Genomic DNA, 26,028 nt, shown 5'->3' with positions numbered 1-26,028 from the left:
AATTCCTTAACATTAACCTTTCCCTCCACTGTCTTGGAGGTTCTGACTATGATCCAAAACTACACGTGCCTATTCATTCAGTACCCAGGGACAGATCTGGGCTGAGTTTCTTGAATTTTTCAAGGATAGCTTTTACTTTTCCATAGTTATCTTGGGTATCAGCTCTAATAGTCATTTTTGTTCTCCCATTCCACATCCCCTAAACCCACAAAGGAGGATTTGGTGACTGTGGGCAGAAAAGAAGGTATGAATTTGAGAAAGGTTATGGAAGTAGAATCAACAAAGTGGCAATTGATAGGCCTGAGATAATTCCTATTGAGAATTTGGGTGACTTGAGAGTAATGATTTTTAGGGAAGTTTGGAAGTTGGGATGGAGAGATAACAAGTTCTGTTTTGGACACAGTGAATTTGAGATTTCTACAGAACATCCATTTGCAGATGTCCAGCAGGTAAATAATCATGTAGGACTGGGACTCAGACAAATAATCAGGACAAGATGCATAGATTTGGAATTTGTCTGGTTAGAGATGATTAAATTGAATCCATGGGAAGTGAATGAGATCCCTACCAGGTTAGATAAAGTGTAAAGGGGTAGTACTTTGTGAGGCAACCTCATTTAGGAGGTTTGAGACAGATTGATGATCCAGACAAAAGATGGTCAGAGAGATCAGAGAATGTTATAGAAGAGATCTTTGGAAACAGGCTGGATTAGATGACCTTTTGTCTGACCTCCAGCTGTAGGTCACTAACTACTCTGAGATGCTGTGATTTTATGAAAAGAACCAGGAGAAGGGTCATGGAAGAAACAAAGGAGGAAGAAAGGTGTCTTTGACTAGTGCCTCTGATCCTCTTAGCATGACAGCTTTCAAAGTCCCTTCTGCCTCTTTACTTCTCTCAGCCTTCTGAATTCTCCTGCTTCTCAGATCCTTAGAGCCCTTAGTTTTCTTCATCCTTCTAGCTCCTCATTCTTTTTCATCTCCATGGCCCCTGGTCTTTTAAGCACCTTCAATCCCTCCTAGTCCCACAAAGTCCTGTATCTTTCCCAGCCCCTTTTAGAGACTCCTAGAACATCAAAATTGGATATTGACCTCCTAGAGTCGTCTGGCCCAACTGGTATCCAAACAAGAAAGCCCTCAGTTAAACCCTTGACAAATGGTCATAGACCCTCTGTTTAGCATGACTTCAAGTGACAGGAAATCCATTCTTTCCCAGAGCAGACTCTCTGTTTTGATCACTCTGATGGTTAGTTAGTTAAACATTTATTAAAAGTCTACATACTGTGGGCGGCTAGGTGGTGTAGTTGATAAAAGCACCAGCCTTGGAGTCAGGAGTACCTGCGTTCAAATCCGGTCTCAGATACTTAATAATTACCTAGCTATGTGGCCTTGGGCAAGCCACTTAACCCCGTTTGCCTTGCAAAAAACCTAAAAAAAAAACAAAACAAAAGTCTACATACTACTCTAAGCTCTGAGGAGTTAGGAGGGCAGAAGCAGCTCCTGTTCACAAGGAGCTCCCAGTCTGATGGAAGAGGCAATGGGTAAACAGTTATGTTCAAACAGGTTCCAGACAGGACAACTGGACATGGTAGAGTGAGGGCAGTCCAGAAAGTCTTCTAGTCTGCTTAGAAAGGGCACTTGAAGGAAGCCAGGAGGTGAAGATGAGGAGGGAGGCATGCTTTCTTCATTCTTTTTAGGCTTAATTTGAAGTCCCAAACCTTCTTGTCCACTTCTTTCCACCCCCCCGCATTCCTTTCAGTAGCCTATTAACTAGTGAAGACAGCCATTGGTCCCCCCAAGATTTCTCCTGGGAAGAACATCCACTGTCACTTAAGCCAGTTCTCTTATGCATGCTTTTCGTTGCTCTCCTCAACCCCAGACTAGCTTAGACCAATAATCCTTCCCAAAAGGTGGTGTGCCTCATTTGAACAAAATATTCACAGCTTATGATAAGTGCAAAGTAGAACGGGATCATCACTTTGCTCCTGAGGGACACAGGCCCTCTCACTGCTCTCTAAGATTAATTAGTTTTTTGCTGCCAAATCTCTATAGTAGCATTTGGAACTTGTAGGCCAATAGTTTGGGATTTTTTCCAACCCTAAATTTAAAAATTTTATTTATCTTGATTAAACTCATTACTAGCTTCTGTCTATCGTTCTAGCCCAGTGAGATCTTTTCTGATGCTTTCTCTGTTATTTAGGATATTGTTGATAATCAAAGAAGACTGCATGATGCCAGGACCTGCACATTACGTTTATCATAGGGAGGGGGATATTGTGCAGAGATATCTTTCTCACTGCATTTTCTAGAACTGTTTTACTCTGTGGCCTGATTTGATGGGAAACAGGACTTCTGGTGAAGGTGGATCTTGTTCCTTCTCTTAACAGCCAGGCACCATGGCACTGCAGCAATCTCCGCTCTTAGCTTTGTGTAATCTACAGATTTTCTAAGCATGTCTTCTAGGTTTTTATCTAAGTCATTGAATATTGCAGATCTCAGCACATATCTGTGGGAGCTCCCCCTTCTTACTCCAAATCCATATCAACAAAGTGATAATTATTCTCCTGCTAGTTCCAACTGCATCTCACTTTCCTCCACTGTGCATCATTCCTTCTTGTTTGAAATAATAGCACAGTAGCCTTTATTATATCCCAGTTTATTAACCATGTCAGAATAGGAAAGAAGGTTCATCAGGCTTCACTTGTTCTCAATAAAACAATGCTAGCTCATGGTGATTGTGAGCTTTCCCCCCCCATCAAGTGCTCACACATCACCCCTCTGATAATACATTATAGAATTTCCATAAGATTTGAAACCAAACTTGATGGCCCATTGTTTATAGACTTAACTCTACTTTCTTCCCTTTATTGAAAATTAGTCTGTTTGCCTGGTATCTCTCCTGTTCACCATGAATTTTGAGATGTCTCTTTAACTGGGTTCAGGGTTTGCACTGGCCACTTCTTGGGCATTTCATTCATGCTATGTTTGTGGCTTGAATGCATCAAGGGTGGATATTATTAACTCTTGATGTCTCTATACTAACATTAACTTTCAACTCAATGCTTCTAGTCCAGAGAGAATTTCCTCCACTATTTGTAACGATCACTATTTTTCTTGTCTTTAGCACTCATCAACAGCTTTAGCTTTCTTGGAACTCAAGCTTTCTTGATGCTGTTCTTCCAGAATCAGGCTTCTCTTCTCAACCTCTTCTACCTTCTTGTGATTCCATCCTCTTTCTTAAAAGAAAAATGAAAAACCTCAGTGGGCCGATGAGTTAGTTCCATGTCCATTTGCCTCAGTTTCCCTTAGATGGGAATCATTTGTGTTTACATCCTGGACATGTCCTTCTTATTTGCTTCCCATTTCTTTCAGGCCAACTCCCCTTGCAGCATGTGAGGCTCGAGGAACCTCTTGGAAAGCCACTCTCCATACCTAAGGTGGATGATCTACTTTGTCCCTTTTTTTCCTTCTCAGTCATAAACTCTAAGGTGGAATGGGTCTTTCACTTTAGCAATTGGTTCATCTTATTAGGTCAGACACAGCCATTATAGTGGTACCTACTATTGTTTACTTTTCTGAAGAATGAAATTACATTAGGGTAAGTGAAGAATTTGTTAGCTGCTTAACTTTTGGGTGGAAGGTGAAATTCACCTCCCCCCACTATCATTGCATCATTTCTGGGGCATGTCTTGGATGTTTTCCTGTGCTCCAGGGCATTGGGATCTTAGGAAAATATTGTTTTCTTGCCTTTCCTTTGATCTTCCCCCAACTATTCTTTACCATGTTTCCCCATTCTGTCTCCTGAATTTCCTCATTCTGAGTTTTTCTTAAAATAGATTGCTATTTCAACATTCCTTTTAATATTTTTTTTTCATTTTTCATTTGAATAAGTGATCAGCCCGGTAGCCCAGTAGAGAGAATGTGGACTTGGATTCAGGAAGACCCAAATTTGAGTCCTGCCTCAGACATTCCCTAACTTTGTGATCCTGGACAAGTCACTTACATCTTTTCACTTTAGTTTTCTCAAGTAAAAAGGGAATAATGACAGCACCTATTTCTTTTTTTCTTTTTGCAAGGCAATGTGATTAAGTGACTTGCCCAAGGTCACACAGCTAGGTAATTGTCTGAGGCTCGATTTGAACTCAGGTCCTCTTGACTCCAGGGCCGGTTCTCTATCCATTGTGCCCCCTAGCTTCCCAATAGCACCTATTTCACAGAGATATGAAGATCAGTCAAATAAGTTAGCACATGGAAAGTCCTTTACAAACTTTAAGCTGTTGACTATTAAATTCTGCCCTTCATTGACCACTTTCCAGTATTCTTCAGAAACAGCAATCCTTATAATGCCCCAGTATTTCCCTCTAATAGTGTAATGTCTCCCAGTGACCCATATTTGCATCCTAGTGTCTGTCAGTAATATTCCAGTGTTCCCCCCCGCCCCGTAATTTGCTTGGGTTGTCTTCCTGACAAGGGAGAAGGAAAAGGAGGGAGCCCCACTGGGGTTGGGAATTGGGTCCAAACTAGGGCCGAGGATAGATTGTCCTTCACCTAAGTCCTCCTCTTCCCTGGTTTTTCTTCTGACTGGTTAGGATTGGGATGCCTCAGTTTCCAATGGCATCTCCTCTGGTGGGTTAGCCTGCTTTTTGGGTAGAGCAGTAGAGGCTCAGTGGGGTTTTGGCACTATGGAATTTTCCCCCACATTTCTGTTAAGCCCTGGGCTTTGGGGATTTTCCACGGTTGTCCTGGGGTGGGTCAGAAGGCATGTGGGGCTGGGAGGAAGTGACTTCTTACCTCAGCCCTGTAGCAATCTCAATCCTTTTTCCTCTTAGGTCTTGAGAGCAGCAGAAGTCTGGAAGGAGCAGGGGTGGGAGGGTGGGTTCCAAGGTACCCTTTCCCTCCTCCATTGTCCTGTGTTCTAGGAGAGGGAAATGTTTCAGGATGATTAGGGATCTTCGAGCAGGGCCTTAGCTGCTAGGACCAGTGCTGTGGAGGAACCGAGACAGATGTGTATCTGTGCATGTGCATGTGTTGGCAGGTGGCCTCAGTTTTCCAGTTCATGTTGGGCAGCCCCACCCTCTCCTTACCTTGTTTGGCCTTTGTCCTCACCTTTCCCATCCACACATCCTGGGGCCACTCCTTTAGCTATGTGTCAGGGATTAGGGCAGCCATGGAGGACCGGCCTCAGCTTCCACCGTCTCACCTGTCCTGTTTCCTGGACTCCCAGGGCCCCAGAGGGCCACAGCTGGGCCTCAGAGGCAGCCCTAGAGCCAGCCACAGACATGGGCCAGAGTGAGTCGGAGCTGTCCCAGTCCCCATCCCAGGTAGGTGGCCTTGTGAACTTGGGGGATTTAGGGGAATGAGGGCCAGGTGTTTACCATTTTCATCCTCTCCTTACTTTGCCTGCCAGGATGCTGCCCTGACGGTCATGCTACCCAATATCAAGCAGCTGCTGGTGGAGGACCCGCTACAGACCAGCCTGGTGAGTCTGTTGACTCTGAGGGCATCAGTGGTCCTGATGTCAAAGGTGAAATGCTCTTAGCTGGCATGAGTAAGAATTACAATTTCCAGCATGCCTAGCTTTTGTTTAGTCTGGCTTTGCTGGTGAGAATTTGAAATCTTGGCTGCTTGAAGCCTGGTGTAGCTACCTGTAATCAAAGGAACAGAAAGACAGAGCTAGAAGGGTCCTTAAAGACATTCTCCATCCCCTTCTTCCACTGATTCTATATTGATCAGCCAGTCAGGTTGCTCAGAGCCTCCCTTGGAGGCTCTCTAGCCCACTCTGCCATGAGTGAGACCTGGGTATATTATATGCAGTTATTTATGGGGGGATCCAGAGAGAGCAGGGAGAGCCCAGCCCTCAGCAAGCTCAGAATCTAGTAGAAGGAACAAGCCTCATGAGAATGAGGTGGAGCCACACTTAAGGACATGTAGGGAAGGTAGGTGCTGAATCCTTCAGCGTTGAAGATCCTTGTGCCTGGGCTGAGCAGGGAAGGGCCTTGAAGTCCAGGGACAGGGGAGAGAATTCTCAAGGTGAAGGGGACTATGGATGAAAGCATGGAGATGGGATTGAGTAGGAGGAGGTGCTCTTTGGGCAAAGATCTCTGTTTCACACTTGTTTCACATCCCCCTGCTCCCCTTCCCTGTCATCTGTGGGATTGGACAGTTGGCATTTCTTGTTGCAGGTAATCGGAATGATGATTGGTGTGGGGGCGGCCGTGCTGCTCATGGCCGCTCTCATCCTTGTGCTGGTCCGGAGGCTGCGTACAAAGAGTGAGGCTACCTACCAGGGTTCTTATTTCTGGCGGGAAGTGGGAAAGAATTGATGGACTGGTCATCTATGTGGGATGTGGGCTGTGGATCAGAGAGGGCTTGGGCTCAGCCTTTTGGATGGACCAGGGATCTCATGGAGGGAGTAGGGGCTTCACTGTAGGCCTGTGCTTGTCTTTCCCAGAGGTTCAGGCCCAAGAGACTCCCAAGTATCGATTCCGTAAGAGGGACAAGGTCCTGTTCTATGGACGCAAGATCATGCGCAAGGTTTGATCTCTTCACTCATCATTCTGCCTCTCCATTGGTCCTTCAGCTTCCTGAAGTTCATTCACTTCCCCCGTCTCTTCCCCTACTCACCTTCTTTGTTTTCTCTCCTTTACTGTTGACTTGGCCTGGTGGGAGGGTACATGTCTGCTTGGGACCTGCTGATGAACCCCATCCCTGCCTCAGGTCTCCCAGTCTACCTCTTCCCTGGTAGACACCACGATCTCCACAGCCTCCCGGCCTCGAATGAAGAAGAAACTTAAGATGTTGAACATTGCCAAGAAGTAAGGATTCCTCCTCCCCTATAAACCCAGACCTCCCAAGGAAGGGGACAGCTCTCTTGGTCTATCATCCCTCAACATGTGTTGCCCCTACCCCCCAGGATCCTTCGAATCCAGAAAGAGACGCCAACTCTGCAGCGAAAAGAACCTCCCCCTGCTGTGCTGGAAGCCGACCTCACTGAGTTTGATGTGGCCAATTCACACCTCCCCTCTGAGGTCCTCTACATGCTGAAGAATGTCCGGTAAGTGGGGTGTAGGGGGTGGGGGGAGAGGGTCTGGGCTCCAACATGGGGTCTGTTCTGATGCCCCCCTCCCCTCCACAGGGTGCTGGGACACTTTGAAAAGCCATTGTTTCTGGAGCTGTGTCGTCACATGGTATTCCAGCGGCTGAACCAGGGCGACTATGTGTTCCGGCCAGGCCAACCAGATGCCAGTATCTATGTGGTCCAGGATGGGCAGCTGGAGCTCTGTCTCCCTGGCCCGGTGAGCAGGGCTGGTCAGAAGGCTGGCCAGAGGCTGAGTGTGGGAGATGGCCAGGAGACAAGGACATGCACTGAGAGTCATTGGTTATGGGAGGTGGGGATCAATGGTTAGAGGTGGCCAGAAGTCAGGGTCGGTGGTCAGGCTTTGGCCTTTGGAAGCTAAGAGCTTCCATTTTCTAGGATGGGAAGGAATGTGTGGTGAAGGAAGTCTTCCCTGGGGACAGTGTCAACAGCCTCCTCAGCATCCTCGATGTTATCACGGTGAGTTCTAGGGACTTATGGGCTGAGGAAATTAGACTGAAAGGTGTGCCTGGCTCCCTGACTCCATTACCTTCTCTCCAGGGTCACCAACGTCCATACAGAACAGTCTCTGCCCGGGCTGCCCGGGACTCCACAGTGTTAAGACTGCCCGTTGAAGCATTCTCTGCTGTCTTTGCCAAGTACCCGGAGAGCCTTGTGCGGGTTGTGCAGGTTGGTTCCTCAACTCCCCAAGGGTCCTTCCCCATTCCTGGAATCCTTATTGCCCCTCTCTCAACTCCTCTCTGAGGGTTGTGACCATGGTTCTCTTGCTTATCTGCAGATCATCATGGTTCGTCTGCAGAGAGTAACTTTCTTGGCCCTTCACAACTACCTGGGCCTGACCAATGAGCTCTTTAGTCATGTGAGTGCTGAGGGGGATGACAGGGATGTGGTAGATGGGTTAAGCTTGGGCAGGGGTTGTTTCTGAAAGGAGCAATTCCCCAAATTCTCACCTGCTCTGTCCAGGAGATGCAGCCTCTGCGTCTGTTCCCGAGCCCTGGCCTCCCGACCCGAACCAGCCCTGTTAGGGGTCCCAAACGTGTCATCGGTGCCTCTACTGCTGAAGAACCACGGGATCCTCTTGCCCGTCCCCTGGACCCTACTGGAGCCCCCCTTCCTGGTCCCCCAGGTTCCTTTCCAGACACTCCTAGCCTGAAATCCTGAGCTCTCTTATACACACCATAACTTCCTGTTCCCCACCATGGTCTTTCTGATTGGATTTCCACTTCCCCCTCACTCTCTTGCTTTCCCCCAATAATGGCTGGGGGTCCTTGAGTTCCAAGCTGGAAGGGATTTGTTACGATATCCCTCACCACACCTGGTCTTTCTAGAACCCTCTATCTGTCCTGTCTTCCATTCCCTTGACTCCCCAGACTTTATAGGATAGCTATGGTGGAATTGGAGAGGAAGGACTGTCAGGTTGACTATGCCTCCTTCCCTCTCCAGGGGATCCTGTGAAGCCCCCGTCATCTCTGGAGCCCCCTCCTGCTCCCCTGCTGAGTCGGTGCATCTCCATGCCTGTAGACATCTCTGGTAAGAGTCAAGAAGGTGGGGAAACTCTGGATAGGGAGGGGAAACTGACTCCAAGGCCTCCCTTCTTCCATCCCTTTCCAGGGCTACAGCGGGGTCTACGTTCTGACTTTGACATGGCCTATGAGCGGGGCCGAATTTCTGTGTCCCTCCAGGAGGAGAGCTCAGGGAGCCCACTCCCCAACATGCCCCGGGTGAGACCCTACCCCCCCCCTGGCTCTATCCCCTAAGCCCACCTGGGCTTTTGGCTAGGCAGTGAGGTCAAATATGACCATGTTTGTGAGGCTGCATATGTGGAATGTTATTGGGGAGGGCAGTCTGAGCTGGGGGCTCCCTGACTTCCTGGTTCTACCCAGTCGATGTCTCAGGAACCTCGGGAACAGCCGGCAGGGGCCTGTGAGTACAGCTTTTGTGAGGATGAGTCTGCTGGAGGTGACTGCCCCTTCGGGCCCTACCAGGGCCGTCAGACCAGTAGCATCATTGAGGCGGCCAAGCGGGAACTGGTGAAGCTGATGAAGATTGAGGTGGGTAGGGAGAGGGGGGAGGAGACAAGGAGATTAGAAGGAAGGCCGTGGGGACCCATCCTAAGAATTCTCTGGTCCTTCACCTTTCCCAGGACCCCTCACTGCTGAATAGCCGAGTACTGCTGCATCATGCAAAGGCTGGCACGGTCATCGCCCGCCAGGGTGACCAGGTGAGTCCCAACTTGTCCTGTCCTGTAACACTCTTCAGCTCCTCAAACCTGGATACCTGGGTTTGTATCCCTTTGAACTTCCTCTCGTTCCTCCTCAGGGAGACAGAAAGGCCTCTGTTTTTTCTAGGAGATGTTCGAAAGATAATAGCCAAGATAGCGCAATCCAACTTCAGCCATGAGCCCATGTTCACAATGGTTCCCACTCATCATCTCCCAGGTCCCCCATTCCCTTCCCCTTGGTTCAGATTGGCTTTGCTCCTGATGCTGGCTCTGGCCAGCCACTGCCTGGACACTGTCTGCCACTTGGGATCCAGCAGTTCTCCTTTCTGAGTCTTAAGGAGAACTACCCTTAGGAGCTGATGATTGCTTACTAATTCTTATCAGGAAACTAGAGAAAAGCAAAAGAGAACCCAGAAAGGGAGAGTGGTGTTGGCTAAGAGTCCAGGATTTGGCTTCTTGAATCAGGAGGAGGAAAGGTCTGAGTTCTTCCTGCTTTGCCACCTTTGATGGCACAGGTCAAGGAGCTTGTCTAGTGGAGGATGGCTCCCATCTGGGGGCACCTTTTGTCTTTGGCAGCTCTTGTTGGTGCTCTCTCAGCCATCCGCGGCGAGCTGGGAGGGTAGGGCGGCGGCTTCTCAGTCTTTTTTATGTACTAGCAGTCTCAGAAAGGCTGTCCTTGAGCACATCAAATAAGACAGGTAAAATTACAGGGGAAACCAAATGTGTTGAAGAGTTATCAGATTATTTAAAAACTTAGAGTTCAGAGACTCGAATCTCCCATGGATCCCAGGGAACCAGAGGGATGCTGAATGATCCATCTCTTAAGTTGTGGCTAGCTTGCCTCCTCCTCAGCCAGACATCTTTCTCATATCCCCTTCTGCGTGTTCTTTGTTATATTCTGCACCCTGTTTCTGCTCAGCAGACCCCTTCAGTTTCTCTGTTTCCTGAGTGACCCACTGCTTCATTCTCCAGAGGTTGGTATTCATTTCATGATTCAGCTGTCAAGCATCATTGGAAGAATACTGATGTAAAAAGATGGGGCTTTATTTCAGACAGCTTGAAGCCTTTTAAAACATTAACCGCTTTCCCTCCAGTTCTCTTCTGGGCTCAGTTCCAGGTCCGAGACCTGGCCCCCGTGGGCCTGTTGTCTGGGCCGTCCACATCCCACAGCCTCTGCAGTGGCACTCTCTCTCCAACCGTCTGGGTTTTCTTGTGTGGAGAATTAGGCAGAGCTCTTTCTTCTGGGTGATAATAGATCTGAAGAAAACTCAGTGGTTCTAGGGCTTGAGGTACTCTGCATGAGGACTGGCAAACAGCTTGCAGTAGCAACTTCATGGACGAATGATTGACATGGGTAGTAACTGTGTGGATACCAAACAGTCCCTTTCTCCTAAAAGCACAACCGTGGATCCATCCTTGAACTATCCTGCTGCCATCTAAAGAGGAATCAGTGATGGGAGGAATTGTCCTCGATTCCATCTTTAGCCATAGTGGGGAGAGTCGATGAAGTGACAGCAACCTTAGAGAGCAGTGATCCCACTGTTTTAGAGTTCTTATTAGATGGGGGTGTGGGACATGGTCTCTCACGTGTCCTCTGAAATCTAGACAAATGGATTTCAAAAAGGTCAGAGTAAAGAAAGAAAGACCTCCTCCTCTGGTCATCTACCCACAAGGGATGGGAGACTCAAGAATGAAATCCTGTCCACCTAATGATGAATTATCCTGATGGGAAAGAAAAGGGAGAGGTGAGCATCTCAAGGGAGCAGTGGATTTTTTCTGAGAACTCTCCTGAGGTTGATTTTAAAATGAAGCGAGTGAAGCACATAACCAAGGCCAAATAGGCCTTGGAAGGCGGATCCTATAAGAAGAGTTCAGGCTGAATGAACTCAAGCTTTCAGTAAATGAAGGGCTTGTTTAGATGCTTCAAGGGCAGGAAAAGACAAGGAAGAGAGAAGCTTTTTGCTGAGGCTCCCTGGTGCAGCAGGAATGACTGAAGAATGAATAGAATTTCTCATTAGCTGTTTTACTTCAGTCTTCTCTATTAAGGAAAATGATCTAATTAGGAAGAGAAGAAAAAAAACATGGTTAAGGGGAAACTAAAACCCAAGAGATTACTGATCCACCAGCATTATGTCAATCCTTGGGAGTAGTAGCACAAAGAGCTGCAAATCTTGCCAGGCAAATAAGAACCTCATGAGCCTTCTCTGGGACCACTGCCCCAGCAATTGGGTTTCTTTTTTTTTTTTTTGGTAGTCAAAAACCCACCTTCTCTCCTTCCCCATTGAAAAAGAAAGAAAAAAAAAACCCTTTAACCACTGAGCACAAATTTCACTTTGGCTGTGTCCAAAAATGTCTATCTTGATCTGCACCTTGAATCTCTCTGCTCTATCAGGAAGCGAGTAACATTTCATCGTGAGTTGTCTGGCCATTGCATCTACTAGAGGTCTTAAATCTGTCAGAGTTGTTTGACTTCACAGCATTGTTATTGTAAAAATTGTTCTGCAACTTTCACTCTTGATCTGTTCACACAGGTCTTCCCACATCCATCCAAAACCATCTCCTTCATCATTCTCATAGCATGATAGTATTCTGTCATATTCATAATGGTGTCATAATTTGTTTAACCGTTTTTCTATTGCTGGGCACAACCTCAGTTTCCAAAAATGCTGCTATAAGGATCTTGGCATACTTGGGTTCTTTTCCTGTTTCTTTTATTTCTTTGGTTACTTCTGGACTAAAGGGTATGTAGTTAGACCCAAGCAGTTTTGCCAGTGCCATCTCAGTGGTCAAGACTGAGATATATTATTCCTGATGCCATTGCTCGACTTGAAAAGAGACACACATACCACTCATGCACTCAACACCAGAACTGGCAGAGGGATCCCAGATGCTGAAGGCAGGAAATTTCTCAGTTGGTGAAGTTCTCTCAGAGGAATCCAATTGTGAAATTGTTGAGCCGCTTTTCTTCTGTCACTTTGCTCAGGCTGAGAAATGGGGCAGGGCATGATCACCCAGGCTAGAGAAATCTCTCTTGTACTTGTAGCATCACCCTCATTGCACTGTGTTTAAACCCTTCTGCTCACTTGGTTTGTACTAGATTGAAAGTCCTTTCTGTGGAGGATGATTGCAGAGTGGTGGTGGAAGTGGATCCACTTTATCAGGAGGAGTTGAAGTGGGCATTCTCCTGTTTGGGGGTGTCCTAGAGGGAAAAGGATGGCTTCCACTGAGCTTTGATCTCCAGGCATGATGCTAAGACAGTTACTTAAATTGGTGGATTGTGATCACTTAGAAAGGGAATAATGATCTCTGAGAGTCACCGTGGGGTCATCTGGAGCCAGTCATGCCACACTAACCTCATTTCCCTTTTTGGGCAGGGTTACTAAACTGGTAGAACAGGAGATTGTTGGTGTCCTTTATGTATTTGTGTTACAGCAGGTGGTTTTATAACATTTCCCATGATATGTTTGTGCATTAAATAGGTTGCTATGACTAGAGATAATGTTCAAAGGTTGTTGAATTACCAGATCAAAGAATGTTAATAGATCAGTGCCATTTAGGAGGGGAGTCCCTTGTGGGGACCAGAGGACTCTCTCCTCAGTCCTTGGTGACTCAGATGAAGGCTCAACCCACATGCTGATTTGTGAGGGACTGAAAATTGACTGGACCATAGGTCTAGTGACTAGAATGTTAGCCTTGGAGCTGGGAAGACCTGAGTTCAGGTCCTTCTGATACTTACTCTGGGTGACTCTAGGGGAATTTCAACCTTCTCAGCCTCTTGTCTATAGAATGAGGATGATGTTACCCAGAATGCCTCTGTCATGGGTTGTTTGGAGCTTTATGAGATAAAAGGTATGTAAAGTGCCTTAGAAATGGGAAAGTTCTACTTAAACATAGCTTATTACTATATTAGATGATGGGGCTGAGAGCTTTGTGAGTGAAATGATATAGAGCAGATTACAAGTCAGAATCTAATCAAGTGAAATTGAATTTGTTGTTTAGTCCTGTCCGACTTTCTGTGACCCCATGGATCACAGCTTGCCAGGCTCTTCTCTACTCTCTCTCAAGGTTTATCCACACTCCTGTTTGTTGTTTCCATGACCTCACCTCTCTATCTCACCCTCTGCTATCCCCTTCTCCTCTTGAAGAGGGATTAATATAAAGTCTGTTGATCAAAAAGAGATCCATTTTGCCTAATTGCATTGTTTAAAGGACAGGAGAGCCTCGATCATTCTATTCATGTGAAAAATATTTAGGGTTTTTATTTAGTTTTATTCTTGACCTAAGACTTTTACTAGGCCATCAGTCAATTGTTACATGGCAGCTAAAAAGCTCATATGACTTTTAGGCTGCATTTAGGGAGGACTCCAGGGTCTAAACAAAGGAGTCTCTTCGAGCTCTGTCCTGCTCTGATCATCAGTGAAAAATTGAATGACATCCTGGTAATTGCATTTTAGGAAGACATTGTCAAGCTGGGCAGCGAGATGCAGGCAGGAAGGAGATTCAAAGCCTTGGCCTAGGGAGAGAAGACTGTATTGGATATGAAGAGTGTCTAAAGGGTTTCTGTGTAGGAGAAGAAATAAATTTGTTCTGTATTGCTTGGGGCCAATGAATAGAAATTACAGGGAGACAGATATCTACTAAATTAGAAGCATATATAATAGCTGTTATTTTTTAAATAGTGCTTTCTGCTTATCTTATTTAATCCTCCCAATTCTGTGAGGTAAGTACTACAGATATTATTATACCCATTTTACAGATGAGGAAATAGGGTTAGAGGGGGTAATGGGGTGCCTGTGTCACACACAGTGCTAGTGTTAGAGGTGGGATTCAAACCCAGGTCTTTCCTGATTTGATGTTTCAAATTCTTTACAAGACATCATTCTGTTTCCCAACAATTAGAGCTGTTCTACAGTGAGTGCCTTGGGTTCTAGTGAGCTTCTTGTCTGGCACTCTCCATGGGTGTCTACTCTCTGTCTCTGTCCCGGAAGGAGAGGAGATGTCATCCAGTGTCCAAGCATGGGGTTCTGCTTTTTCCATTAGCATACTTGGGATCTGGTCTCTGGCAGCTTGGACATGTCCTGCTCACATCCCCATCCTGACCTCCCCTTCACCTCTTGTCAGTGTTTTGGGCTCTAATCCTGGTCAGGGCCAGTTCCTTAGTGAGAAGTCACAGGCTTTGTGGCCCACACCTGCCCTCAGCTCTAAGCTGGGTTGGCATTCACCTCACATGGACTTGAGAGGTTGATCCCTTTCATTTTACAGTTGAATTGAGATCTGGAGAGATTAAAGGACTTACCATGGGTAGTAAGTGGTCAGACTGGGATTTGAACCCAGGTCCCTTGGCTTCATATACATTTTCCACTCTTCCCCCTTGAGGGATGCTAGTGTTCTCTAGCCCCAGTGGTTTTAGCCTGCCTTCACTGACTTTGAAGGAGATTCATCATCTTTTCCCTTGAAGTCAGGAAAATCTGAATTCGAATCCTGCCTCAGACACTTACTAGTTATGTGACCCTTGGCAAGCCATCTAACCCCTCAACTTTAGTTTCCCCATATTTAAAAGGAACATAATAATACCCATTTTTATAATGTGGTTTTGAGGTTCAGGAAAAGAAATATAAGTAAAGTAAATGTAAGTGCTTTAGTTATTATTAATTAATATTATTATTGATCTTATCCTCAGCAAGACCTATGCTATGTACTACTTGTTCTTTCTGGTGCAAACTTCTTTTCTGTGTCCTGGTTCTTCTTTCTGGGTCTTAAAAAATTTATTCTCATTCATTTTCTAGTTCTTAGAACTAGTTCCATTCTTCCATCTCTCTTGCTTTGTCAGCAAAAGGTGACTTGGACCCAGCCTCAAGTAGCCCACTAAGAGGGTTGCCATCCTGTCTCTCACCAGAAGATCTGGTTTATCTCTAACTTTTTACCTGGTGTTGTCCCCACTCCCAAAAGATGGACCTTCTTTCCGTTCTTGCCCTAATATCTTCCTCATCCCCATCTTTTCCTTCAGTTGATATTTTGTTCTGAGGGAGATTTGATTGGACTCAACTAGGTCTTAAGAGCAAAGTTTTAGATTTGGCAGAAATTGAATATGTCATCCAGTCTAATCCTCTCATTTTACAAATGATGAAGCTGAGACACAGAGAAGGTGAAGAAATTTGTTCTAGTAGAGCTTGGATTGGGCCTGGACCCCGACTAGGCCCTCAGTCTGCTGCCTCTGGTCTCGGCCATGCAGTTACGTCCTCTCTCCTTCCCTCAAGTGCTTAGATCAGTGACAACTTTGGTGTCACTAGAAGGTCTTTCAGAGGCATCTTTCCAACCTTGCCCTCCTTCTCCCTTCCTGCCCCTGCCCCTAGGATGCAAGCCTGCACTTTGTGCTCTGGGGCTGTTTGCACGTGTACCAGCGCATGATTGACAAGGCAGAGGACGTGTGTCTGTTTGTAGCCCAGCCTGGAGAGCTGGTGGGTCAGCTGGCCGTGCTGACGGGGGAGCCACTCATCTTCACCCTGCGGGCGCAGCGGGACTGCACTTTCCTGCGTATTTCCAAGTCTGGCTTCTATGAGTGCGTATGGACACCTAGACTGACTAAGCAGGGCTGAGGGAGCCTTCAGGGGGAGGTGAGGAGGGCCCAGCAAGGTCTCCATGCGTCTCTGTTTCTTTTTTCCATCCCAGGATCATGCGGGAGCAGCCTAGTGTGGTCTTGAGTGCTGCCCACACTGTGGCTGCCCGCATGTCACCCTTTGTACGCCAGATGGACTTTGCAATTGACTGGACATCTGTGGAGGCTGGACGCGCCCTCTATAGGTAAGGGAACCCAAATTCTAGAACCTTAAACTTAAATTTCCTCCTCTGTGACCCACTTTCTCATCCATATGCCTTCTAATTGACTCCAATCCTAGAATCCTTCCAGTTGGATCTCAGATTCCAGGGTCCCTGTGATGGATGGTTCTTTGTGTCTTCCTCTCCCCCTCCCTTCACCCCTTCCCAAATCCCTGGGATCTGTATTTTCCCAGTCCTACTCTGTCATATTATTGAAGTTCTCTGGGGAGAACCAGCTACTTTCTAACCTTCCCCACTCGCTGTGTCCCTCTTCTCTAGGCAGGGTGACCGCTCAGACTGTACCTACATTGTACTCAATGGGCGCCTGCGCTCTGTCATCCAGAGGGGCAGTGGCAAGAAGGAATTGGTCGGGGAATATGGCCGTGGGGATCTTATCGGGGTGGTGAGCTATCTGTCTAGGCCCCAGCCCTGCCCAATCCTAGCTCTGGATATGTCCCCTGTTATCCATCCAGAATCCCCTATCCTGACCTTGAGCTTCCTCCAACTTTAACTTCCCAGCTTAGCTTCCCTCTTCCAGTTCCCTAACCCTCTTGCTGGGGCCTGCCCGTGGTGATCTCCCCATGGGCCTTCATCCCTGGGTCTGTTGGGGAGCAGGCTGCTTACTCCCCTACCCTGTCCTGGTTGGACTTAGGTGGAGGCATTGACCCGGCAGCCCCGGGCCACCACAGTGCATGCAGTGCGAGACACGGAGCTTGCCAAGTTGCCTGAGGGCACCCTGAGCCACATTAAGAGGAGGTACCCTCAGGTATGGGATCTCTAGGGAGGGTTCCCAGGGGTGGGGACTGGAGATTCCAGGGATCCTTCGAGGTGGAGGATGGGACCTTTGGGATTTAGTTATGAGGTGGAAGATTGTTGTTGTCAGTGATCCAGGCTCCAGGCTCCTCTAGTGAGATGCTCGGTGTCAGAGTGGACATGAGTGTGGAGATTCTTTTGCTTGATGTGACTGTTTTGCAATACTCACAGGTTGTTACCCGGCTGATCCACCTGCTGAGCCAGAAGATCCTTGGGAATCTACAGCAGCTGCAGGGACCTTTCCCAGGTCAGGGGTGAAGCTGGGTACTCTGGGGTAGGTGGGGGGGATGAGACCTAGGGATCTTCCTTGGCCTCTGCTTGGCCCCTGCTTCTCTCCTCCAGTCTTAGGTCAGACAGCCCCTCATTTCTCAGAGTCATGAGCCCTTGCCCACTTCTCTCTTCTTCCTTGGGGCCAGGTCCAGCCCTCTCACTTCCTTTCCTCTGCGGACACCTGTTGCTGTGGAGGCATCGCCTCCCTGCTCCTCCTTCTCACTTCTCTTTGTTCCTTCACTGGAGCAAGTGCTGGGTGCGGTTGTTTGGGATGGGAAAGGGGCAGGAGGGACTAGGCCAAAAAGACCAGTTACAGTGACACAAAATTCCTTCCCCAAGACCACTTTGATATCTTTTAAGTTGTCAGGTACAGCTCCGGCAGTGTTCTCTTTCCCAGGCTCAGGGAGGATGTCTGCCTGCCTGCCACTCTTCTACGTCTCCCAGCTTTGTTCTGTCCACTCTTCCAATCCTCCTTTTGCTCTGGCCGCCGGGGAGAGTGAGGATCTCCCCAGCTGCTAAATGGCCTGAAAATCACAGAATGACAGAATCTTGGATGTTGACCATACCAATTCATCCCTAACCATAGACCTCTCCAACATCACTTGCTGTAAATGGTCATCTTGCCTTGCCTCAAAGTCTTCCATTGAAGGGGAGACTTCTGATGCCTGAGGCAGCCAGTTAGAGTTTGGGGTACTTCTAATGATTAGACAGGAAGTAGTCAGGCAGCTGGAATTAGGGAGACTCTGCTTCATGAGTTCAAATCTGTCCTCAGGGGCAGCTAGGTAGTGCAGTGGATAGAGCACCAGCCCTGGAATCAGGAGTACCTGAGTTCAAATCCAGTCTCAGACACTTAATGCTTATCTAGCTGTGTGGCCTTGGGCAAGCCACTTAACCCCATTTGTCTTGCAAAATCCTAAAAAAAAAAAAAATCTGTCCTCAGACTTTTACTAGCTGGGTGAACCTAGGCAAGTCACTTAGTGCTGTTTGTCTCAGTTTCCTCATCTGTAAAATGAGCTGGAGAAGAAAATGCCAAGGGACAGCTAGGTGGCACAGTGGATAGAGCACTGGCCATGGAGTCAGGAGGACTTGAGTTCAAATCCAGTCTTAGACATTTAATACTTCCTTAGTTGTGTGACCTTGGGCAAGTCACTTAACCCCATTGCCTTCCCCTCAAAAAATGGAAGAAAAGAAAATGCCAAAACACTCCTGTATGTTTGCCAAGAAAATTCCAAATTGGGTCATGGAGAGTTAGATGTACTGAAAAAACTGAACACCAAATAATAGTATCTCCCAGAAAAGCCCAGGATCAGGGTCAAGAAGGCCCAAACTTTCTCCACCTCCCCAATTACATGTTAAAGCATTCTATTCCCTTCCTTCCTCCCTTCTCTAGCCTCTCCCTGATATAATAAGCAATCAGATATAGGTTATAAGTGAACATTCATGTGAAACATTTCCATCTTAATCATTTTGTACAAGAAGTCTCAAAAAAATGCAAGAAAGTGAAAAATTGGCAGGTTTCAGTTTGTATTCAGATGGCATCAGTTCTTTCCCTGGAAGCAGATAGTTTGCTTCATTTTTAGTTCTTTAGGGTTGTCTTGGATCATTGTATTGCTGAGAATGGTTAAGTCATTCACAGTTCTTCATCATAAATATTGCTTTTACAGGATAGCACATTCTCCTGGTTCTACTCACTTCACTTTGCCTCAGTTCATGCTTTTAAGTCTTTCCAGGTTTTTCTGCTTTTCATTTCTTATAGCACAATAATAATTCCTTCACAATCATATATCATAGCTTGTTTAGCATCCTTTGATGTTTCATTCTTAGCCACTACAAAAAGAGCTGCTATAAATATTTTTATACATGTGAGTTCTTTTCCCTTTTCTTTGATCTCTTTGGGATATAAACCTAGCAATAATCTTACTGGATAAAAGGATGTAAGCACAGTTTTGTAGTTCTTAATGGTTCTCCTGAATAGTTAGATCAGTTTACAACTTTACAGTACATTAGTTTTTTAATTTTCCCATGTCCCCTCCTCATTTTCCTTTTTTGTCATTCTCAGTCTGATAGATGTGAGATGGGACCTGAAAATTGTTTTTGTGACTATAAATTGCTTTGATTTCTTTATTTGAAAATTGCCTGTAAATATTCTTTGAAGATTCAAGAATTACTTGGATTTTTATAAATTTGATTCAGTGCTCCATATATTTTAGTAATGAGCCCTTTCCAAAAGAGATATTTGCTGCAAAAAAAATTTCCCTCAGTTTTCTTGTTTTCCTTATAATTTTGGTTTCATTCATTTTGTTTTTGCAAAAACTTCCAAATTTTGTTTAATCAAAATTATCTATTTTTGCATTTTGTAATGTTCTCTATATTTTCTTTGATTTTAAATTCTTCCTTTACCCACGGATTTGATGAATAAACTATTCTTTGCTTTTCTAATTTACTTATGATACCATCTTTTATGTGTAAATCATGTATCCATTTTTACCTTATTTTGATATATGGTGTGAGAAGTTGTTCTATACCTAGTTTCTGCCATAGTATTTTCTAAATTTACCAGCTGTTTTTGTCAAATACTGAGTTTTTGTTCCAGGAACTTAGATCTTTGGATTTTTCATATACTAAATTACGGTTATTTACCATAAAGTAATGTATTCCACTGACTCATCACTCTGTTTCTTAGTACCAGATTGTTGTGAAAATTACTGCTTTATAGTACAATTTTAGATCTGGAATGGCTAGATCCCCTTCCTTCACATTTTTTTATTGAACCTCTTGATATCCCTGACCTTTTGTTCTTCCAGATGAATTTCATTATTATTTTTTCTAACTTTATAAGATTTTTTTTTGGCAAGGCAATGAGGTTAAGTGACTTGCCCAAGGCCACACAGCTAGGTAATTATTAAGTGTCTGAGGCCAGATTTGAACTCAGGTACTCCTGACTCCAGGGCTGGTGCTCTATCCACTGTGCCACCTAGCCACCCCCAAGATAATTTTTTGGTACTTTGATTGACTTGGCACTGAAAAAGTTGATTAGGTAGAATTGACATGTTTATTATATTGGCTTGGTCTTCTTATGAGCAATTAATATTTTTTCAGTTGTTTAGATCTGACTTTATTTGTGTGAAAAGTCTTTTGTAATTGTGTTCATATAATTCCTGGGTTTGTCTTGGCAGGTAAGACTCCCAAGTATTTTGTATTGCCTATAGTTATTTTTTAAATATAAATTTATCTATTTATTTTTCCAAATACATACAGAGATAGTTTTTTTAACATTTTATTTATTTAAGGCAATGGGATTAAATGACTTGCTCAAGGTCACACAGCTAGGCAATTATTAAGTGTTTGAGTTTGGATTTGAACTCAGGTCCTCCTCACTCCAGAGCCAGTGCTCTGGAGTCACTTAGCTGCCCCCAAAGATAGTTTTTTGATAAAATTTTAAATTCCACAGTTTTATCCCTCCCCTTGACATTGAGTAATCTGGTATGGGTTATATATAACTATGTTAAACATATTTCCATATTAGGCATGTTGTAAAAGAATCAGTTAAAAAAAATAAAATTCAATTAACCAGTAGTTTATTTTATTTTTCAGAAAATCAGCTTCTAGTTTTATTAGTTCAGTTTTTTTAACTTTAATTTTTATTAATCTCTCCTTTGATTTTCATGATTTCCAATTTGTCATTTCATTGGATTTTTTTTTTAAGGCTTTTGCAAGGCAAATGGGGTTAAATGGCTTGCCCAAGGCCACACAGCTAGGTAATTATTAAATGTCTGAGGCCAGATTTAAACTCAAGTACTCCTGACTCCAGGGCTGGTGCTCTATCCACTGCGCCACCTAACTGCCCCTCATTGGGATTTTTAATTTGTTTTTTTTTTTTTAGTATTTTTAGTTGCATACCCACTTCATTGATCTGCTCTTTCTCTATTTTATTGACGTGAGCAACTAGAGATATAAACTTCTCCCTAAGTACCACTTTGATTGCATCCCATAAATTTTGATATATTGTCTCATTATTGTCTTCTTTAATGAAATTATTGATTGTTTCTATGATTTGGTTTTTGATTTGATTTATGGTTTTTTTTTTTTTGCAAGGCAATGGGACTAAGTGACATGACCAAGGTCACACAGCTAGGTAATTATTAAGTGTCTGAGGCTGGATTTGAACTCAGTTTCTCTGGACTCCAGGGCCAGTGCTCTATTGCACCACCTATGCCCCTCTAGTTTATTTTTTTATTTTTTAGGGTTTTTTTTTTTGTTTTTTTGTTTTTTGGCAAGGCAAATGGGGTTAAGTGGCTTGCCCAAGGCCACACAGCTAGGGAATTATTAAGTGTTTTGAGGCCAGATTTTAACCCAGGTACTCCTGACTCCAGGACCGGTGCTTTATCCACTGCACCACCTAGCTGCCCCTCTAGTTTATTTTTTAATTAAATTTATCTAGTTCTGAGAGGACAAAATTCAGGTCCCCCACTAGTATAGTTTTATTGTCTCTTTCCTCCTGTAACTCATTTAACTTTTTTAAATTAGATGCTATGCCATTTGGTACATATCCTTCTGGGTTGGGTTTTTTTGTTTTTTTTTACATTTTCTCTACTTGTGTGAGAGTTTGAACAAGGTAGTATAAGGTAGTATAAGCCAGGTAGTATAGTGAGTAGAGCCCTAGACTCAGGAAAATCTGGTTCTGAATATTGCTTTAGAGCCTTCCTTGTTGTTTGACCCTGGACCTCGCTTCTCTGGATCTCTGTCCTCCTCTGTAAAATGGAGGGGACTACAGGAGGATCTCCCCAAATCTCTGGTCCTATGACATAGAAAGTATCATCTTGGGCTGTGGTGAGCACCACCAACTCTTCCCTCTCCTCACTTCCTGAAATCTGAGCTGGCTGTGGTAGGTAAACAGTATAGGGTTCACCACCCCCCCCAGTGGGCTGTGTCCAGGCCTTTTGTGGGTGGGCCCTTGCCAGCTTCTCTTCTTCTCAGACTGTCAGTCTTTTCCTGGAACCCAGCCTGGGCATGATCAGGGCTAGGCTCTGCAGGAGATGTCTACACGATTTCCAGGGCAATCGAGAGCATTTCCTAATCCACTGGATCTGAGTTGGCCAAACAGCTGTAGACACCCAAAGACATGGTTCTTTTATTTTTGTTATTCAGATGCAGCATAGGTGAGGAAAACACTAGTGTTAGAGCCAGGGGATCTGGGTTTAAATCCAGGTTCTCTTACTACTTGGGTGAGTCTCAGCTTTTTTACCTGTAAGATGAGGAGAAGGGGTTGGACTCATTTGTCTCTCAGGTTCCTTCCAGTTCTGGATCTTGAATCTTAGAGCTCTATAAGAGTGAGGCAAAAGTGCTGATGCGTATTTAAGCCTGTAGTATGACCAGAACCCCCAGAAAGGCCCAGGACTACTCTTGCAAGGCACACTGTGCCAAAGGAGCCTGGGTTCAAGTCCTGCTTCTTCTTGACTCCAAAGGGCTGATAATCAAGTAAAGGAGATAAGATATGCACAGGGGATTAAAATTGTTGGTGAAATGAGGTCAATACTGTATGATTTGTTTAAAAAGGAATAGGTGTTCTGAGGATAGATTGAGGTGATTGGTCAAAGAAGTTTTGGGGAGAGGAGAGAGCTTTTGGTGAGTGGAGATCTGGGGTGGGGTGGGGGAAGCAAAAGGGAAGGGAGCCACACTGAAAGGACAGCCAGGAGGAGCCCAAGAGGAGTAACATCATGGAGAACATTGGGTAGGCAACTCATGGAACCAGAACTGATTGTTGTCATTGGCAATGGACTACAAATCCAGCACCCCACCCATTCCATCAGATCTCCACCATGACCCAGGAAGGCAGACCCTCAATCAGTGAACATTTATTAAGTCTCTACAAAGCCCGTCCCTGGACCAAGTTTTGGGGATACAAAGAAAGTCAAAATATGGTCCTTCCTCTGAAAGAGTCCACAATCTAATGGGGAAGATATCATTCATGTAAACAATTATGTATGGAAAAATTGGACATAATCAGTGGAGGAAGGATACAAGAATTAGAGGGATTAGAAAAGTTTCCTTATAGAAGCCTGGAGAAGCCAGGAAGTAGAAGTAAGAATGGAGAGGGTTCCAGCCATGAAGCACAACTGGTAAAAAATGTCTGTTGTTGAGAAATGAAGAATCTTGTTCAAGGGCTAGCCAGGCAGCCCACTTCACTGAATTGCTGACAGGGGCCGGGGAAAGGGAAATGAGTGGGAATAAGATATAAGAGAACCAGAAAGGTAGAAAGGGATCAGGCTATGAAGGGCTTCAAATATCAACAGAGGATTTTATATTTGATTTTGGAGGTAAAGGGAATCAATGGAATTTGTTGAGGTCTGACTTTAGAAAGATCTGTATGACAACTTTGTGGAGGATGACCTTGAAAATGTCTCTTCTGGGGTGGCTGGGTGGTGTAGTGGATAAAGCACCGGCTCTGGAGTCGGGAGTACCTGGGTTCAAATCCGGTCTCAGACACTTAATCATTACCTAGCTGTGTGGCCTTGGGCAAGCCACTTAACCCCATTGCCTTGCAAAAACCTAAAAAAAAGTCTCTTCTTCACCTTGAGCTCATCCCTCCCCCGTTCCTTCCACATCTTAATCGGGAGGCAGAGGTAACATGCTTCGTCACCCATCCTCTGAGGCCATTTTGGTCATTGCATTGATCAGAGTCTTTCAATGTTTTTTTCTTTATGATTATGATGTGGCTGTTATTGCACATCACTTGGTTCTTCTCACTTCACTCTACATCAGTTCATACAAGTAAATGATGACAACTTTATTTTTTAATTTTTTTAAAATTTATTTAAGGCGATAGGGTTAAGTGACTTGCCCAAGGTCACACAGCTAGGTAATTATTAAATGTCTGAGGTCAGATTTGAACTCTAATAGGTCCTTCTGACTTAAGGGCTGGTGCTCTATCCACTGTGCCACCTAGATGCTCATGATGACAGCTCTAAATGGCAGCAAGACTTACATCAAAAGCATTGGCAAACACTAGCATTAATTGATTAAGCTTTTATATCTTTAATAAATAAAAAACTGACAGTGTGTCTACATGTGCAATCAGTTTAGATCTTAGATTTTACTTAACCATTTTGGTGACTAATCCACTTGGGAATTTGCTGGGGGGGGGTGTTGCAAAATGTATTGAAAACAATGGAAAAATCTTTGGGGGGGGAAAGATGATAGTGGAAGGGCATAATGGCTTTGTCTACACTTTTGAAGAGTGATCATATGCAAGAAAGACTAGATTCAGGGGCAGCTAGGTGGTGCACTGGCCCTGGAGTTAAGAGGACCTGAGTTCAAATTTGACTTCAGACCTAGCTGTGTGACCTTAAGCAAGTCACTTAACCCCATTGCCTTGCTAATCCCCTTCCCCCCAAAAAAAAGGACTGGATTCATTTTGTTTGGCCCCAGGCTGTAGAACCAGGAGCAACTGATTGCAAAATTGCAAAGAGCGAAATTTAGACTTGATTATCAGTAAAACTTCCCAACTTTCTAGAGCTATAGAAAAGTTGAATGGGTTATCTCTGGAAGTGGTAGGCTTTCTCCTTTGGAAGGCTTTATGCAGAAGCTGGATGATTTGTTTTTTCAACCTTTTTTTTAGGTTTTTGCAAGGCAATGGGGTTAAGTGGCTTGCCCAAGGCCACACAGCTAGGTCATTATTAAGTCTCTGAGACCAGATTTGAACCCAGATACTCCTGATTCCAGGGCCAGTGCTCTATCCACTGCGCCACCTAGCCACCTCTCAACCTTTTTTTTTCACCATCTTTCCCCTCTTTTAGCTCTAGATCCATGCTTCCATTTCCATATTGATTTAATTTGGAGGTCTCTCCCCCTTCCCATTGAAAAAATGGATGATATTGGGAATTCTATTTATATTACAATAATTTTCTTATGTACTTTCTCCTTCCCATGGAACTCTCCCTTGGAGCAAAGAAAATCAGTTAAGCAATGCTTGCTGACCAGACAACCACATTTGACAGCAATTTCTACACCCATGGTTTTTTCCTTTTCCCTCCTAAACCCTCTCTTCCTCTGGAGGACAGAGAGGTGTTTCATCAATTTAGGACTTCCTTGAGGTAGAGGGAGCTACTCTACCTGGGTCTGCTCTTATCTTAATGGTGGGCCTTTTGGCTTATGCTCCTTCCAAGAACTGCAAAGTGGGATCACAACATGGCCCATAAAAGGATGCTTCTGTCTTCTTCCTTTTGAGCCTGGGATGAATTTCTACAATTCCTTTATTGATTTCTTTTTTTTTTTTAGGTTTTTTTTTTTTGCAAGTCAAATGGTTAAGTGGCTTGGCCAAGGCCACATAGCTAGGTAATTAGTAAGTGTCTGAGGCCAGATTTGAACTCAGGTCCTCCTGACTCCAGGGCCAGTGCTCTATCCACTGCACCACCTAGCCACCCCTATTGATCTTCTCTCTTAAAAGAACTCATGAACCTTCCTGGTGTTAAATTGCACTTTCCTCCTATCTTCTGGTTTTGGTTTATGCTATAAAGTCAATATGGATATCATTCAGTTCCTTCAGTAGCATGTTGACTCACTGGGCAAACATATTATGTTTGAGGCATGAACAATTATGTTAATGCCGATCGGTGTTCTAAAAACTGGTTCTCCCCACTTTGTGCCCCTCCACTACTATCCCTATAGAACTGATGGAGCCAACACAGACCTGACACCATTTGGTGGATTTTTCCTGTTTTCTTGAGTTGCGTGGATCAAAGGGATTCCTTGTCTGGTGGACAGCTCCCTGGTGCTGATCATTTCCATTCTGAGAGTAAGACATATAGCTTCTGCCA

The 26,028-nt window shown here is 44.9% G+C and overlaps 1 protein-coding gene across 13 annotated transcripts in view; it reads left to right on the top strand.

Annotated features, from left to right (window-relative positions):
- Positions 1 to 26,028, top strand: part of PNPLA6 (patatin like domain 6, lysophospholipase) — a 40,856-nt gene that overhangs the window by 1,808 nt on the left and 13,020 nt on the right. For 3 of the 13 annotated variants that reach the window (XM_074205115.1, XM_074205112.1, XM_074205111.1), the window contains exons 3-23: positions 3,369 to 3,433; positions 5,221 to 5,317; positions 5,404 to 5,475; positions 6,179 to 6,266; positions 6,448 to 6,530; positions 6,714 to 6,811; positions 6,910 to 7,050; positions 7,132 to 7,291; positions 7,471 to 7,551; positions 7,633 to 7,761; positions 7,871 to 7,951; positions 8,056 to 8,218; positions 8,536 to 8,622; positions 8,704 to 8,813; positions 8,988 to 9,143; positions 9,236 to 9,313; positions 15,667 to 15,872; positions 15,983 to 16,114; positions 16,409 to 16,532; positions 16,782 to 16,895; positions 17,114 to 17,189. In XM_074205115.1, the coding sequence (XP_074061216.1) occupies positions 5,276 to 5,317; positions 5,404 to 5,475; positions 6,179 to 6,266; positions 6,448 to 6,530; positions 6,714 to 6,811; positions 6,910 to 7,050; positions 7,132 to 7,291; positions 7,471 to 7,551; positions 7,633 to 7,761; positions 7,871 to 7,951; positions 8,056 to 8,218; positions 8,536 to 8,622; positions 8,704 to 8,813; positions 8,988 to 9,143; positions 9,236 to 9,313; positions 15,667 to 15,872; positions 15,983 to 16,114; positions 16,409 to 16,532; positions 16,782 to 16,895; positions 17,114 to 17,189 (2,221 nt within the window). In that variant the 5' untranslated portion in view covers positions 3,369 to 3,433; positions 5,221 to 5,275. Of the gene's footprint in view, positions 1 to 3,368; positions 5,318 to 5,403; positions 5,476 to 6,178; positions 6,267 to 6,447; positions 6,531 to 6,713; positions 6,812 to 6,909; positions 7,051 to 7,131; positions 7,292 to 7,470; positions 7,552 to 7,632; positions 7,762 to 7,870; positions 7,952 to 8,055; positions 8,219 to 8,535; positions 8,623 to 8,703; positions 8,814 to 8,975; positions 9,144 to 9,235; positions 9,314 to 15,666; positions 15,873 to 15,982; positions 16,115 to 16,408; positions 16,533 to 16,781; positions 16,896 to 17,113; positions 17,190 to 26,028 lie in introns of all 13 variants that reach the window. The other 10 variants (XM_074205110.1, XM_074205114.1, XM_074205106.1 and 7 more) reach the window with 7 other exon arrangements.

Source organism: Macrotis lagotis, chromosome X (assembly GCF_037893015.1).
Source record: "Macrotis lagotis isolate mMagLag1 chromosome X, bilby.v1.9.chrom.fasta, whole genome shotgun sequence".
Taxonomy (NCBI): Eukaryota; Metazoa; Chordata; class Mammalia; order Peramelemorphia; family Peramelidae; genus Macrotis; species Macrotis lagotis.
The sequence above is the reverse complement of the archived record's forward strand: the minus strand, read 5'-3'. Positions and strand labels throughout refer to the sequence as shown.